Source organism: Adiantum capillus-veneris, chromosome 17 (assembly GCF_014529385.1).
Source record: "Adiantum capillus-veneris isolate H3 chromosome 17, ASM1452938v2, whole genome shotgun sequence".
Classification (NCBI taxonomy): Eukaryota; Viridiplantae; Streptophyta; class Polypodiopsida; order Polypodiales; family Pteridaceae; genus Adiantum; species Adiantum capillus-veneris.
The window spans coordinates 136194869-136212910 of NC_140947.1; the positions used below are offsets into that span (position 1 = coordinate 136194869).

The following is an 18042-nucleotide window of genomic DNA, read 5'->3' on the forward strand; positions in this document are numbered from 1 at the left end:
CATAATAGTATTGTTAGCCAAGGGATGTTCAAAAGAAAATTATGCTTGACAATGTTTTAACATGTATACCAAGTGTGGTGTACTGATGAAGCACAACAAGTTCTTGATGGGCGTCCTCACCATGCTTGACATTGTTTTGATTTATATGTATTGTCAAATGTGAGGACGACACAACAAGTATGATCTAGGTTGGCTATTGATCTACAATGTTGTTGACAGCAAGTGTGTACTATTTTTGAAGCACGAGTTCTTGATGAGTGATGCACCTACTACTCAAATTGGGTCCCCTCCCTATCAATGCGATCACCCATGCTTGCATATTGAAGACATGTGGCATTATGCTCATGATGGAATTGTTTGGTGGAGGGCTCTTGGAAATAATCAAGGTTGCTCAACATATTTTCAATTAAGAGTGTTGTTTCTTGTGTGCATTTTTTGTAGAATATGTGCAACAAGTGCCGCCATGAGTGCATCAAGAGGCTTTTCAATTATCATAAGAGTGAGGGCTTTCTCTGCTTGCCTCTTGAAGGCAAATGAAGTTGACATGGGCAAACAAATTCATGATGAGGTGCTCTTCCAAAAAACTCCTTGCCTAGCATTGGTTTGTTGTAACAAGGCAATAGGATATGTGATGTAGTTTGTGGCAATGGGTTACCTCACGACACATACTTAGGAAACATATTGGTCCATATGTGTGTTGTGTCCAAAGGACACATACTTATGGAACACATTGATCAATAGAGTAGCCACAATATTTTCAAGCTATATGCCCAACACGAGTAGGGCCAAGAAGCACTATGCTATTCTCAGCATGTGAGTTTCTTTTGAAATATGAATTTCTCTCCATATGCAATGTACCTATGCTTGTCTGTTGATGGCATGGAGAGTTCTTCTGTGGCCAGTCGTCATGGGTAAACAAATTCTTGATGACATCTTTAGTAGAGGCTCTTGGATAAAAAGATCGTGCTTCGCATTGCTTTGGTTGACAGGCATGTCAAAACTTGTGCACTTTTAATTCCTTTTTCAATGAGCTTGTTGTCCAGGTTGCTGTCTAGATGCAATCATCTATCTTTGCATCTTGAAGAGATGGAGCATGATACTGGATCTTGACATAGGCAAGCGACAGCATGACGAGGTTGCTAGACTGAGGCTCATCCAAGAAAATGTGATGCTTGGCATTGCTTTGTCTGTACCAAGGCAAAAGGAAACACTGCATTGTCTATGATTGCAGAGTATTTCAGAACACATGCTTTGCTTGACATGTATATGCAATCAAGACCAGCATCAATAGCATCATGCTTGGAAATGCTTTAATTGGCACATATGCTGAGTGCAGTGCACTTTTGAAAGCACAATGAGTTCTAAAGGAGCAGCCTATATGTTAAGCCATTTCTTAGACTGCACTTATTTGTTGGGTATGTCCAACATGTGCAGGATGAGGAAGGTGTAGGCAGTTTCAAGCAAAAACAGAGCCATGGCTTCTCTCCAAATGTGTTCACCTATGCTTGCACTTCAAAGGCACATGGAATTATGGACTATGTTGACATGGGTAAAAAGATTCATGACGACATTGTTAGCCACAAGTCGTCAAAAAAAGTCGTATCTGGCAGTGCTTTGATTGTCACGTATGCCATGTGTGGTATACTTCTGAGAGCTGCATTTACAGAATTTAGAGCTAAGGTTTCTATTACAATGTAGCCTCTTTCAGAAGTGCAAGAAGCAGCTCTGTTGAAGATGTCCTCCCGGATTGCAAGAAATGCTCATAAGGTTCCAAGTCTTCACTCCCTAGCAAGGGCTTTGTGCCGGTGTTCAATCCTTTTTATTTTTTCTAGAACACACAATTCCCATAGGCAATCTTTTCTTCCAAGTTTCGCATCACTGCAGAAGGCTTCAGCACAAATCCAAAATGCCATAGGAAAGACGAAACGAAATGTCAAACATCAATATGTAAAATTCAAAAGGTATTCATTGCCACAGTAAATAATTCACGGGGCATTTCCATTCAACACTACCTATGACAAAAGAAACCTTATCTTTGATATAGAAAGAACAACCCCATAAGCCTCAATCAAACATTTTCTTAAATTGAGATGTTGGAATCAAGTGTTTTAAGAATGTCAATGACGTGTAGTAAGTGGCTAGTACCAATACTGAGAATGCAAGTAATGCACAGTGTAAAATGACTACATACAGTCTTTCAAAATGAATATCTACAATCTGATGCCATGCCTGCGAAAGACACGTCTTGGCAAAAACATATTGCCTCCGGTAAACCCGCTAACCAGCAGAGATCGGTCATTGAATGCTGTGTCGACTCGGATCTGCTGAATCTTTTGTACCACACTCCAAGGAGGGGCACCTGATCAGAAAACCATTTTCTGCATCGCAGAAATTCAGGAGTTAAAAAAACCATCGGAGAGAGCGAGGGCAATTCCAACCAAAAAACTATATGCTTTCTTATTGAAAGTGGAGAAGAAAAAATGCACCTTGTCACACACTGGACATGTCTCTTGTCTCTCTGCCCATTCAAGAATGCAAGCTAAATGGAAATGGTGCCCACACTCAGTGTTAACCTTTGGGTTTTCAGGATCAAAGCCTAAGAAATGACCAAGGTTATGCTAGATTAGCATTGCTAATAAGCATTCACTTTTACATATGCAAGAAACACGTCAAACGCATACACTGTCACTAACCATCTAAGCAGGTGGGACAGATGTCCTCCTCATCCCAAAAGCTCATTAGCGAGGGATTCTTCAAATCATCTTCCATCAATTGCAGCTTTTGCAATATCCTCGTCCTCTCATCCAGCTGTTGCTGCACTTTAGGATCATTTGATTGTTGGGAGACTTGCCACGGTAGCGGCAATATCGGCAGCTCAGAAAGCGCTGTATTAGGGCCTCTGAGAAGTCCAGTGGTTGTTGCAGTGTCCTCTCTCTGTCTTCGATGAGTTATAGCTGAAATTGCTGCACACTAAATCTCATTGCAGAGCACTTGTCAGTGGATGCCTACCAAGGTGCTAAAATTTTCTTAAATTGATGTGCACACACAAGCACATCAAACTTTTCTTAAATTGCAGGAAATGTCTGGTGCATAATGTAATTTGATAATTTACTTGAAGACGCCTTGTACATCTCATCAAAAAAGATCTCCGCAAAGAGCAGAAGTGTGAGCTTCTTTAAAAGATTTAAGCATAATATAAGATTGCAACACATCAACTGTCCAAAACTTATAAATTTACCTGCCAGATGCTTTCAATCCTGATTTTCTAGGATTTGCTTGCAGCGCAAAGACTTTTGGTTGTGGGTTGGCCATTGGTCATTAATTACGCATGGCATTGCACACTCTATGGGTGGGTTCATGTTGCTTGTCACCATTGCCCAAAAGCAATACAGCATAAAAAAAGGATCACTCCTGATGCCACCATGCCTTTCAAGCTACCACCAAGGAAGACATGCCCCGACAAGATTCACCGAAAATAATTCACAACTTTAAATCACAGTTCAATTCGAGACGGCATGGCCCGGCGTAGTTCCGTGCCCAGAGGTATTGGCCCCAAAACCTGGCGCCCCTTTCAGTAATTCTTTTTTATATCAAATCTTGAGCAAAGTACAACTCCCGTCGGGAACCTCCGCTCTCAGACTCTGCGTCCAGATGCTTTGAGAAGTGAGGCCCTTAGGGCTCTTTTATTCTTACAAGGGATGCCAAAAGCAGAGGCCCAAAAAGTGTAAACTCAAAAGCAAAAAGTCCCAAAAGCAACTTGTTTCAAAAATCTGCCAGAAAAGCACTCAGCACAATTTACGGAAATCCGTACAAGCTGCCATGTCAGCACCTGTCAGTGCAAAACGCGGAAATCCATATTGTCTGCCACGTCAGCATGTCAACGCAGATTCCGAAAATTTGTACTGTCTACCACATCATCATCCGTACTGTCTATCATGTCCGCAGGTGGCACCACCCAAGGGCATCCACCGAACCACAAATAATAGAGATCTCATAGCCCAAACCCGCCAGCAAGCCACACAGGAAACATGAGATCGTCAGAACCTCTATCCTTCAAACAAAAAAGCACGACTAAATCAGGCCATGAGCCGGCTCCCATCCGGGATGCAGCGCGCTGAACCTATGCCAGCCTTTACCTATGCGATGAGACCCAAGAAAGAAAAATATGGAAGGGGGGGGGGGGGGGAGGGGGGGGAGAGAGGCATGGCGAGCTCGAGGGAGGAGCAGCCAGGCAACCCCCTCCCCCTCAAGGAAAACCCCTCTCTCTCTGGCACAGCCAACTCCTCAATTGCGCCACCAGACCAACAGCCACAATGTCCACTCCCTGCCGCAGAAAGCCCCATGATCCTCCCCACTCACAGCTTATCACACGCTGAGCTGGTTGTGTCACAGACTGCTGACGTGTCAAGCCACTAAAGACCCAGAGGATTAGAACTCCCTGAGCCTAACTACACTAGCCAACTTGCGGATCCCAGCCGAGGGGCCTAAACCCGAGCAGAAGGAGAAGCACAAAAGGTTTACCAACTTACAGGTTCCCGCCGAGTGGCCCAAATTATTAATGGGTTAGAATTAATAATCCTAGCCCTCAACAACTTACAAGAACCGGCCAAGTGGTTCACACATCCAAATTTGTGTGTGAAGGCTGATGACGTGGCAGGCTGTACGGAATTTCCGCATCTTGCGCTAATGATTGATGACGTGGTAGCAGCATACGATAAATCCATTGGGCGCTTGATTTTGGACCCCCAGCTTTTAGAACTTACTGCTTTTAATGTACATGCTTTTGGATGGGCCTAGGGCCTTTAAATACGTGTTGTGGGCTCTCTCTCTCAGAGCTCGTCCCACACTCATTCGACCACTACTGGCACTCTCATCGACCGAGCATTGGAGCTACAGAGATACAGACGACCGCGACTGAGGAGAGGAGCTACACAGCATCGACGGAGACTACAACAGAAGATTCGAGCCATACTCTCTCGACATCCAGAGTGCAGATGAGGATGGATCCTCACCATTTCTTCCATCTTTGTTTCACACACTGTTACATCCAGTTTACCGGGTACCTATTGTATCAGCTGCTACACCCACGTAGTTTTAGATTGTAGTAGTAGTAGTAGTATTTTGTTCCACTTCTAGTTCTTTTCTAGTTCTTTTGTACCCAGACATGGTATTAGATTCACTATTTTGTAACTGATTGGTCTCATAGGTCATTTTGGCCTTTTGAAGACGTTAATATAACATTTCATTTTCTCTCTCTCTCTCTCTCTCTCTCTCTCTCTCTCTCTCTCTCTCTCTCTCTCTCTCTCTCTCTCTCTGGCATTCTACCGCATGGAGAAGCAAAGCGGAGCCACAAAATTGTACCCTGTTGAAGCAATATAAAGAAATAGCAAAAGGGGCGCCATCGTTTGGGGCCATTGCAGCCTGGGAATGGAACTCAGCCACTCCATGTCTCATGTGGATTCTCTCTTTCTTTCTGTTCAGTTGTTTGAAGTGTTAAAGTTTAAACGTCTGTCTCAGTTTGTTGTTTTAGTTGGTATGTGGTGCTTGTCATGTTATAGTGGTATCAAAGCTTCAATCGTGTTTTTCTAAAAGCATACCGTTCCTCCCAAGAACAAACAAAGCAAGATTGTGTTTCTGGACTCCACAGAGTATCTGCAATTTCTCCTATCCTTAGCAGAATCTCCCAGTTCTACGTAGTTTTCAACAATACTGTTGCCGGCTCTGTTCCTCTTCCTCTGGCACTTGAAAGCACAAGGGCTTCAAATCCACAACCTACCTAGTCTTCGATTTCAATCGAGGGAGTTTTCAGGAATATGGTTCAATCTCCTGACCTGTACTGCATGCAACCACCTCCTCCACCACCATTGCCACCGCCTCCCCCACCTCCACCCGGATACAATGGTTGGAGTCTGTATGGTTTCCGCTATAGACACTATATTGCTTTTTCCAATCGAAACTTTATGGAAAAATCCAAGTTGCGTCATGTTGTCAAGGAGATAGCAAGCAACTAGTGGTTGGCCAAGATTTTGGAGGTAATCAAGCCACAATGTGGACTCAATTCAAAGCTGAATTTTACGAACAAGTCCTTCCACCCGACTTTGAGAAGAACATTCGGAAGGAATGGGATTGGCTTGCCCAGAAGGAACATGAGAAAGTCACTGCTCATGTTGACAAGTATTGGTCAGTTCTTCTGAAAGTTTCCCCTTTCATGGAGATTTCTGACGAGGAAAAGATGCGGAAATTCGAAGCAGGCCTTCAACCACCGCTTCGAAAGAGCATGAAGGTGTATCCTCATGATAACCTTCAATGGATAATGGAGTCGGCAGTCATTGCCAAGGATCTACATTCCACTGGAACCTCGAGAAGGATGGAACAAAGCACGTACCATGTGAGACAAAGAGCGGTTTATGATGACCATGGTGACTAAGGCAAAAAGCATCCCCCCCTGAGGACTTGCGTCAGCCTAAGAAGCCAGAGGGTACGGAAAAATAGCTCAAGTATCTGACGCCCAACCAAGTACAAACCTTCAAAGAGAAAGGACGATGTTTTTATTGTGGTGAGAAAAGACACATGAAGGCCGATTGCCCTGTTCGAGAGAAACAAAAGGAACAAGCATCTTAGAAGAAAGAACAAACAAAGAAGGAACCCGCTCCACTCAGGTCGAATTCTATTCTTGATGTACAAAGGAATACAGAAACGGAAAAAGGAAAGTGTGAGCTTCTAAAGGGTTGGGGATCTCTGAATAACCAGCAAGTATCGATCCTAACCAGCAAGTAATCGATCCTCTGTGATCCTGGATCAATGGACAATTTCATATCACTGGATATTGTAGAACGCTTGGGCCTCACACCGGCTCAACTAGACACTTCAGCCACATCTGGATCGGCATTTGAGGGGTTGAGTACCGATGCAACTCTCGTGCAGGGACAACTCAATCTGCAGATTGGCACACACAACAAACACGAATGATTTTTTATGGCACCCATCAAGGGATGTGATATCATCTTGGGTTTGCCATGGCACTTCTATATGCAATTAGTCTCAAATTATGTGGAAAAGATCTTGATTTTGAGCATGAGGACAAGAACATTAATTTTTGTTGATGCTGGAGATTGGCTATTTCCTATTGTAAGCGATATCTCCATTAAAAAGGAAATGAAGAAGTGCATTTTTGGATAAAACTAACAAGGGTTCGCTCTCTAGTTTGGAAATTAAACATTTTCAATTTATTGAAAGGTATAAGGAAAAAAAGGAAATGAAGAAGTGCATTTTTGGATAAAACTAACAAGGGTTCGCTCTCTAGTTTGGAAATTAAACATTTTCAATTTATCGAAAGGTATAAGAAATCAAAGCGATTCAGCAGGGTTTTTCTAGCACAGATTTCAAGCATCATGGGATGCCCAAATCTATTGTAAGTGATGGAAATCCTCGCATGATAGGAAATTTTTGGCATGCCTTGTTTGACAACCTTGGCACGAAGTTGAATTTATCTTCTACATACCATCCCGAAACGGATGGACAGGGTGAGATTGCTAATTCTACAATATTGGATATGTTGAAATCCTATGTGTTGGACAAACAATCTCACTGGGAGAAGTATTTGTCCCTTGTTGAGTACGTGTATAACAATACCACACATTCGTCTACGGGGAAGGTACCCTTTGAAATTCTTTATGGTAAGCCTTTGCTTCCACCGATCTTTTTAACTAAGGATAAGATATTGCAGCAGATGAGTTTGTCCGGGATATTGAACACTACCTATGGGCAAGTTAAGAGAGCAATATTACACTCTCAAGAAAAACATAAGAAAGCTGCGGACAAGCACAAAAGGAATTTGGACTTGAAAGTTGGTCAATTAATCTTAGTCAAGTTTGAGAAGGCGAGACTAAAGAAACAAGTGAAACTTTCCAATCGTTATTATGGGCCGTTTAAAATAATTGACCAAGTGAAGGATGTGATATTCTGATTATAGTTACCACCTAATTGAAGGATCCATAATGCTTTCCATGTTAATTTACTCCGGCCATATGTGGAACCGCCTCCGAGTCAACCTAGTGTTGAGGAACCCCCTGAGGTTAAGGAAACATAGGAAATACCCAACCGGAGCAAATTATTCATCATCAGGAGCGGCCACTAAAATCTGAAAAGATTACATGGAAGTATTTAGTAAAGAACTATTCTACCTTAGTCGCTGACTGGATCTAAGTAGGAATTAGCATCTTATCTCGAGATTCTGGAAGGATATGTTCAAGCACTATAATTGAGGACAACTGTTAGAAGCCAAAATGATGTTGCTAAGTGTCACGGGGACGTGGCTGCTGTTAACTATGTCAGGAGGACGTGGCAACTGCTAACCTTAGTTGTTGGTTTCTTTCCAATGATTTTTGTTTTATTTTTGAGACCCTCTTTTTGAAGTAGCAAACGGTCGGACATTGTATGGCCCATGTGAACGGTAGTTTCACCCGCAGATGGGAAGTGGTCGGCACTGGAATTCGTATAGTAAGAAGATCTCTAGGCTCAGAGCAAGATCATATAGGTCCCCCATCGCACTTAGCAAGTTGGTGGATACTAGGAAGTGAACTCAATAAAGGCACGAAGTCAAGGTGGGACTACCAACAGAAAGTATCCGAGAGTTGGGCCACATTGCACTTTTAGATGCGGTCCCAATGAAGATAGATGGTCAAAAGACCAGTGGGAGCCCAACGGAAGCATCTCCTAAAATTTAGGGAACTGCTATTTTGGATCGTGAAATGTGTTCGCGTCATTACCTCCAGTATGACTAGGGGAACATTTTACAACTTTGCTGCGAAGTCAACTGAGCAACCAGTCGCGAAATTTTTAGGCGGCAAACCTGAAACGGGAAAATGCTTGTAAATGCGCCAAGTGGCACATTTCTGTGCACTTGCCTCACAAAGGAAGAGGTAGCGCTGAAATTTAAGCTGGGAGAGGCCTCATTGTGCAAACTGCCACAGGTTAAGAGCTATGGAGTGCTTCCTTTCCCTCTATGTACAATGTGGTGCCAGGAGTGATGCCCTGCACGCTACACACTGCTCTCTCTCTCTCCCTTACGTGCGATTATGTGATGCCACACAAGAGGGCTTTTCATTTGACTAATGTATAGTTGTGTGGGTTCATGCGCGATTGCCAAGGCAAGAGCCTCTTGCACAGGTACTGGGTTAGCTAATGGCTAATCCCCCGCAGGTACAGGTGAATTCGGAGAGGTTTCACGTGAGAAATCTCGTCTGATTCAGAGGGCAAGTAGCCCTACAGGTGCGGGAGCTCGAGGACTTGCTACAGATGCGATCGGCACGTGAAACGGAGCCCAAAACGGGGAATTATAGCCTGCTGTGTATTTTTGCAAGTTTAGGGTTTCGGCCCTAAACGGTCCCTAATACCCCCAGGAGGTTCGGGGACGCGAGGGGACTGTTGTAGAGGTGATCTGGCGCATTTTCGGGGCAAAAAACAGAGAATTCAGCATGCTGCAGATTCTTGCCAGGTTTTGCAAAGTGTACGTATGCGTCGGGAAAGTCATCTATTGCATGGGGATACTGACTGTGAAGTGTCCTAGTACAGTTATGCTGCCGAAATCGGGCCAGATTAGGTGTATGTTAGCCCGGATTATGGAGGACAGCTCTTAGGAAATCACAGGTTATATTCCCTCTGTTAAAGAATAAAGAGATACCGAAAGGGGCGCCAATTTTGGGGCCTACAGGTTGTCGGCGTCTGCTCGGAGCATTCTAGCTTCCGAGCTGTGTGTGCACTTAAGTGTTAATTCCCGTCACAGGTTTCCTTTGCCCGTTCTCTTTGTGTGTGTCTAAAGTAAAGAATTTCGCGTGAAAGCCAAAGCCTACCGCCCTACGGCGGGCCGGTTTCAAGGTTCCGTTGCCGGGACATCAATCACTTTTTCCTCAAAGAGTGAGCCTCGGTTGCTTTGGGTAAAGACACAGAGTGCAGGAACGTGGGATTACACTATGGCCGACAAAGGAGCATTATGGAAGAAGGTTCCTCTTCGAAGGACAGGCAGGAGATTCCTATGGTCTTCGAGATTGACGAGAGCTCACGGCCACGTCAGACTGTACCTCCTATTAATGTGAATGTCCCTCCAGTAGTACAGGGCTTTATGACTGGGCAACTTGAGAATGATGCGTTCAGGACTCAGTTAGTTGCCGCGGTGAATGTCTTTTCGCAGCTGGTGCAAAATCCAAGGTTTATGGAGTTCTTGCAAGCGCCACCAGTGCAACAGCAAAATAGGCAACCTACACCGTGTACGGAGCATGTTGAGGCTCTAGCCCAAGTACTTAATGCGACTCAGCAAGAAAGGGAACACTCGCATGTTGCAGAGTCAGGGGCTCCAAAATAGATTCCTCCCGTGCTTGAACAGGTGGCTAGAGCACCTATTCCACAGGTTATGCCAGTTCAGCCCACCACCTTTTAGAGCCCGCATGCTATCTTGAATGGACAGGGAACTGGATACCAGGCTATGCACCCAGTTTTTCCACCATCCACGGTATATCGTGGGTATTTCGGGGGTGGATCAATGTTTCAAAGTATGGCTGGTTATGCCCTTGGAAGTCAGCCATACGTGCCAGGAACAGTATTTGGGGGTATGCAAGGCATGATGCCAAACCCCATGTATGGTAGTATCGGCATGCAACATACCATACCGGCATGCAGCAGGGTTTTCAATGCAACAAGGGCCAGTTTGGGGTTCCACAGGGTCATTCTGACATGGCTGGTTTTTCTAGACAGCAGCCAAATATCGCACCTCTAACGCAAAATGTGAATGGCCAAGATGTGCCGATCATGCCTACTACAGTGCCCATGTTGCAGACCATTCCTTATGACAACTTGGGGGCACTGGAGAAGCCCAGAGCTTACCAAGAAGGTGGTGCAACTGTAAAGTTTAGTACTTTTAGTGGCTTTGAAGATAAAGCAAAGGCTCTTACCTTCCTCCAGCAGTTCGATACAGCTTATGCAAGAGGGAATTTTACAGAGGCCTCGAAAGTTAGGAAAGCTGTCACTTTCTTAAAGGTCAATGCGCTTACATGGTGGACGACATTGTTAATGCAAGGGCACGCACCCGCCACTTGGGTTTACTTCAAGCAAATGTTTGCATCTGCTTGGCCTTCAAATGAATTTGAAGCCGACGTCATGACAGATTGGCACCAGCTTACTTCGGCTACATGCAAGAGCTTGCTGGAGTACAATCGGAGGTTTTGTAAAGCGTTACTCTCAGTGACCTCCTATAGATTTGTGCCATTGACAGAGCAGATAGAGAAGTATTGTTGTGGGCTACCTAAAGGGCTTCGGGATTACTGTACTAAGAACAGAGTGGCTACCCTCACTCAGCTTATGGAAGTTGCGAACACTGGTCTTGCCTTGTTGAAAGGAGAGGAGAGTGGGTTTCCGAGCAATGAGAAAGGAGGGCAGCAAAAGAAAAATTCAGCAAAGAAGCCCTTTGTGAAAATGGCTCCTGAAGCGTCACAGGGGTCAGAAAAGGCCACCAAAGACAAGGATTCAGCTGGGACTTATGGAGCGTAGGCAAAGAAACAGAGAAAGAAGCCTTTTGTGCGCAAGTCGCTCGAGGAAAAGAAGGTCCTAATGGTTGAAAACAAATGCTTTATATGCGAGCAGCCTGATCACTTTGCTACCAATTGTCCACAAAGGAAAAGACCAGCTGACTCAGATGATAAAGAAGACCACAAAGGCAAGAAGCCTAAACCCACGGCAGGTTTGGTGCCAGACATGGTGGGTGACAGGCCCAGTACAGATGCCAGTGAGTTATGCAGGACATGGGGTAAAGTTAGGGATCAGACGACACTCATCTTCTTTGATCCAGGTGCCAAAGTCAACTTTATCTCACCAGAGTTAGCTATGAAGCTGGGCATCAGAGCTGAAGAGATGGGGTACACAGCACACGCAGGGTTGGCATGTCCTGGCCACTCAGAGTGTGTTACTCCCATCATTGGAAAGCTGCGTCTGCATATTCAGCCGTATGTGGACACAGAAGAGTTCTACATCATGCCGCTGGAAAGATGTGACGCCTTGTTGGGGATCCAGTGGATGTTCCGAGTACATGGAGTCTTGGATGCCTACAAGAAAAAGATCACTGTACAGCAGGCAAAACTCACATCTTGGATGTAAAGCTAAAAGGAGAGTCAGTCCCTATTGTATCTGCTTCTGCTATCACTTCTGTAATAAAAAACCATCTTTCTGTGTACTTGATTTTTTCACGTGATGTCTCAGATAGTGATCAGTCAAATTTATCTGCGTTGAATAAAGAAAGGTCAACATTTTTGCAAAAGTTTAGTGACGGTTTTTCTAATTCATTACCATCGCAATTGCCGCCAGAGAGACCTGAGGACCATCGGATAGATTTGGTGCCAGGGTGTAGCCCACCAAACAGACCTGCCTACAGGGTTAGTGCAGCGCAACAGAAAGAGATTATGGGCAGGTTGAGGAGTTATTAGAGAAGGGGCTGATTCAGCCTAGTTCTTCACCCTTTTGCTCCCCAATGCTCCTAGTGCAAAAGAAGGATGGCTCATGGCGCATGTGTATTGATTACCGTGCGTTGAATAAGAATACCATCAAGAATAGGTTTCCTATTCCTCAAATTGATGATATTCTCGATCGTTTAGAGGGTGCTGCAATTTTTAGCAGGATAGACCTTAAGAGTGGGTACCATCAGATTCGTACAAGGCCAGAGGATGTGCACAACACTGCGTTTAGAACGACATTTGGTCTTTATGAGTTTCTAGTGATGCCGTTTGGTCTAACAAATGCTCTTGCCACGTTCAACAGAATGATGGACCGGATTTTCCGCTCGCATCAACAGTTTGTTGGGACATTCTTCGATGACATGATAGTGTATTCAAAGAATGAAGAGGAGCATAGGCGTCACTTGACCATTGTGTTCGAAGAGCTGCGTAGTCACAGGTTACTTGTCAATCCTAAGAAAAGTGAATTCTTCCTGGAAGAGATCCACTTTCTTGGCCACATAGTCTCAAAGGATGGTGTTAGAATGGATCCCGCAAAGGTCGAAGCTATTAAGACATGGCCAGACTTGAAGACTGTGCACGATGTCAGAAGCTTCTTGGGATCATGTTCCTACTATAGAAGATTTTGCAGAGATAGCATCCCCTCTTCACAGTTTGCAAAAGAAAGAGGTCACTTTTAGATGGACCCAAAAAGAGATTTCAGCTTTTAGTCTCTTAAAGGAAAAGTTGACTTCAGATCCAATAATTGTTTTGCAAGATCTCAGGAAGTAATTGTGGTCCAGTGTGACGCATGTGGCAGTAGCATCGGAGCAGTGCTAATGCAAGATGGACGGGTAGTAGCTTATGAAAGCCGAAATTTGCAAGGGCCAGAGAAGACAATGCAAGTCTATGAGAAAGAGCTCTTGGCCGTGATTCATGCGCTTTCTAGCTGGAAGCACTACCTCTTAGGTGCTGATTTTGTTGTCCAAACAGATCATTAGGCCTTGCGATACTTCTTGACACAGTCAAAGTTATCTGAAAAGCATATGCGATGGGCAAACATTCTTTCCATGTTCCACTTTCAGATTATGCATGTGGAAGGCAAGAAGAATATTGTGGCTGATGCGTTATCAAGAAAGCCACAAATTTCAGCTGTGTCAATTCCTTATCATCATGAGCTAGATGACATGAAGGAACAGTATACTGCTGATGAAGATTTTGCAAGGATCTTTGAACAGTTACAAGAGGGCCAACATCATGAGCACTACCTCCTCAGAGATGGTTTTATGATGATGCATGGCAGACTTTGTGTCAATAGGCCATTGCAACATAAGGTCATGGAAGAGAGTCAAGTCCCACCGAATGCAGGGCATCGTGGTATTGATGCGACAGTTATAGCGGTAGAGATATTCTTTTATTGGCCTACCTTGAAGAGAGATGTGGATGCCTTTGTGCGAGCATGCATAATTTGCCAAAAGGTCAAGTTTGACAGGCAAAAGGCACCAGGGTTGTTACAACCACTGCCGATTCCGGATAAGCCATGGGAAAGCATTGCTATGGACTTTATCTTTGATCTTCCAAGAACGCCAACAAGGAATGATGGTATATGGACCATTATCTGCAGGTGCAGCAAGCAGGCCCATTTTATCCCTGTCAGGAAGAAGATAAAATCTAATCAGATGGCACGCTTGTTTATGTACAATGTGTTTAAGTACCATGGTATGCCACAATCGATTATTAGTGATCGTGATCCTCACATGACCAGTTTGTTCTAGAGAGGATTGTTCGAGAACATGGGCACTACGCTCAAGTTCTCGTGTTCGTTTCATCCACAAACTGATTAACAGTTAGAAGAGGCTAATTCTACTGTCTTAGATCTGCTGAAATGCTATGTGTCAGATAATAAGGGCAAGTGGGAACAGTATTTGCCTATGCTTAAGTATGAGTACAATAATATGGTGCATTCGTCAACTGGCAAACCACCTTTTGAGATTGTTGAAGGCGACAAAAGGGTTCCTCCCATTTTGCATACAAAGAACAAAATCTTTGAGGCAGATCGATATGTTGAGAACATGGATGAAATGTACAAGAAAATCAAAGTTGCCTTGGAGAAGACTCAGGCAAAACAAAAAAAGGCTGCTGATCGTCACCGTCATGAATTTTTGTTATCACCTGGTGATTGGGTATTGCTAAGGTTCGAAAAGGCAAGGTCAAAGAAGATGAAGGGCAAGGAACGGTTGTTTCTTAAGCTCAGCATGCGTTACTATGGGCCTTTTCAAGTGCTTGACAAGATCAGCGATGTGGCTTACAGGCTGAAATTGCCTGATGCATGGAAGATTCATAATGCGTTTCACGTGAGTCTTCTAAGACCCTTCGTGGGTGATGTGCCAGAAAATATGCCATATGAGGATCAGCCAGAAGTTGAGGAACTTGATGAGATCCTACTACCTAAGCAAGTTTTGGCACATCAGGACAAAAAAGTTAAAGGACAAGTTGCAAGACGTTATTTGGTAAAGTTCAGGAACTATCCGCCTATGGATGCAAACTGGATGGAAGAGCATTAACTGTCAGAGTCACCAAATGTATTACAACTTTACCTTGAAGCCTTTGGGTTACAACCTACCTATGCCCCAACCCAACGTGTGCAAAGGAGGGGTAATGATAGAGCTAGTACATCAAATGTACATATGAATTCAGTGTAATAGATGGAACTGAAAAAGGTATGAAGGTCTCATTAAGTCATTTGTATCTATGTGTTATGACCTTTCTTGCGGATACATGCGGCGATAAAAGAGTGTTAATAGCAGAAGATCATCAGTGGCGTGTATTTATGGTATGCAACCGAGGACATTTGCGATTTCAAGAGGGGGGTATGTCACGGAGACGTGGTAGCTATTAACTATGTCACGAGGACGTGGCAACTGCTAACCTTAGTTGTTGGTTTCTTTCCAATGATCTTTGTTTTATGTTTGAGACCCTCTTTTTGAAGTAGCAAACGGTCGGACATTCTATGGCCAATGTGAACGGTAGTTTCACCCGCAGATGGAAAGTGGTTGGCACTGGAATTCGTATAGTGAGAGGATGTCTAGGCTCAGAGCAAGATCATATAGGTTCCCCCGTCGCACTTAGCAAGTTGGTGGATACTAGGAAGTGAACTCAATAAAGGCACAAAGTCAAGGTGGGACTACCAACAGAAAGTATCCGACAGCTGGGCCACATTGCACTTTTGGATGCGGTCCCAATGAGGATAGATGGTCAGAAGACCAACGGAAGCATCTCCTAAAATTTAGGGAACTGCTATTTTGGGCCGTGGAATGTGTTCGCGTCATCACCTCCGGTATGACTAGGGGAACATTTTATAACTCTGCCGCGAAGTCAACCGAGCAACCAGTCGGGACAATTTTAGACGACAAATGTCACAAAGTGATGACGTGGCGGATAGCAGAAACCCTAATTTCTGCCAAAAACCCTAAAACTCCTGCAAACCCTAATTTCTGCCAGAAACCCTAATTTCCGGAAATCGCGGAGACGGATTATTATTTTATTTTATTTAAAAATGGAAAATGATGAGCGACGCAAATTTCGCTTTTTCTCTACTTAAATGAGAAAGAGAGAGAATGCTTTTGCTTTCATGTTTTGACTCTCTGTGAGAGAGAGAGAGAGAGAGCAATTGCTTTTGATTTGAAGCTTTTGGGGCTCTACTTTTGGGCATCCCTTGTAACCTTTAAATTAGTGGTGAGGGCCTCACTTCTCAGAGCATCTAGACGCAGAGTCTGAGAGTGAAACCCTAACCGCTCTCTTGTACTTTGATGATTGATTAATACAAAAAGAAATACCGAAAGGGGCGCCAGTCTTTGGGGCCAATATCTCTAGGCACGGAACTCCGCCGGGCCGGTGCAAATCTATTGTGATCTGTGAATTGTTTTGAAGTGGTTATTTGGTGTTGTCGCGGTTGATTCTTGACTTGGAGTGTCCAAGTCTGTTACAGTGGTATCAGAGCACGGCCGATTTCTCTTCTACGGGAAATCCGATCCCCGAATTTTTTTTTTCCGCGGCACCTATGGCTTCAGGCAATGATCATTCGACTCCCTCTGCATCTGGAGATGCGGGCTAGGATCACAACGAAGATTCAGACAGAGAGTATGGCCCGCCTCGGCCTACTCAGGCGGAGCAAAGAGAGATGGAGCGTCGTCGATTGATTGGCGATGCAACAAAGATGATGCTCAATTTTGCCAGGGACCCAAAGATGGCAAAATATATGAACCAGACCTCTTTGGAAGAGGTACAGATGGTGGCAAAGAACCACAACACCACTCCCGAAACCTGCTCTCAAGAAACCTTTTTGCCTCCAAGGAATATACGGAGAAGGAACTGCAGAACGTGGTTGATGCACGGATTGCTCAGCTTTTCGACGTGCAAAAGAAAGGCAAAAAGCACGGCAAAAAGCAGAAGAAAGGCACTGACTTCCCGGGATATTTGGGTCGTCGGTCGACAATTTGACAAGGCAAAGAAACAGAGAAAGCGTGTTCGATTTGAAGGAGTACCCATTTCTTCTTCTTCTTCTTGAGCGAAGAAGACAGAAAAGGTAAAAAGCGAAGCAAGAAACAAAGCTTCGGAAAGGGCAAGAAGAAGGCTACATCTCGCTTAGAGACTGACAGTTCTATTGAGGACTCGTCTACAGATAGCTCAGATTCCGATGACGGAAAGTTTTATGCGAACAAGAAGAATTTTTACAAGCCAACCAGTATGACTTTCTCGAAGATAAAAGCAAGAAAGTCCGAGAGTTTAAGGAAGATGGCCACTCGATCAAGTTTGATACTTTTCAGGATACTCAGATGCTTCGAAGGCTTTGTCTTTTATACAGCAGTTTGACATCACTTTCGCGGGAGGACGCTATTCAGAGCACTCCAAGATTCGGAGAGCTGCCTCTTACTTTAAGGGGAATGCTCGTACTTGGTGGTCCACGCTTCTTTTAAACAAGACTGCACCAGTTAAATGGCTGAAATTTAAGAGGCTTTTTATTTCTTCTTGGTTGACTCAAGAGTTTGAGCGAGATATACGAGCTGCTTGGAACCATCTTCGGATGACCAAGAAAGATACAATCAATGCTTATTGTGAAAGATTCTAGAGCTCTTTTCTACCCGCCTCTTCATTCAAGAAGATCTCGTTCAGAGAACAGATTGAGCGGTTTACCTTGGGTCTACCTACAGAGATCCGAGACCACTGCTTGGAACAGAAGTCAGCTTCTATTCAGGAGTTGATGATTCATGCGAAGCGGGGCTTTGCCATTCACTCTGGCAGTCTGACCTACCCCACAGATGAGGCCATGACACAACGAGCCGAACAGACTTCTAGGAATGAAAGTAGAAAGAAAAAGAGCAAACCATAGAAAAAAATGATGCACGACCCAAGCTTACTCCTGAGGAGAGAGCTCGCTTCATCAGAGAGGGGAAGTGCTTTGGATGCGGGGAACAGGGACATATCTCCGCGAAGTGCCCTAATAAGGCACAGAAAGAACAGAATGATAAAGACGACGATAGGTCTGAGAGTTCGAGAGCAGCTGAGG

The 18042-nt window shown here is 44.3% G+C and overlaps 1 protein-coding gene across 2 annotated transcripts in view; it reads right to left on the reverse strand.

The window, feature by feature from the left end:
* Window positions 1-2060: 2060 nt before the first annotated feature.
* LOC147438141 (uncharacterized) overlaps window positions 2061-18042 on the reverse strand; it is a 36667-nt gene continuing 20685 nt past the window's right edge. Inside the window, exons 1-4 of one of the 2 annotated variants that reach the window (XM_086486069.1) lie at window positions 3239-4073; window positions 2694-2899; window positions 2487-2596; window positions 2061-2378 (exon numbers count right to left, since the gene is read on the reverse strand). In XM_086486069.1, coding sequence (XP_086342195.1) covers window positions 2364-2378; window positions 2487-2596; window positions 2694-2899; window positions 3239-3312 — 405 coding nt within the window. In that variant the 5' untranslated portion in view covers window positions 3313-4073 and the 3' untranslated portion in view covers window positions 2061-2363. Of the gene's footprint in view, window positions 2379-2486; window positions 2597-2693; window positions 2971-3238; window positions 4074-18042 lie in introns of those variants that run through there. The other variant, XM_086486068.1, reaches the window with a different exon arrangement.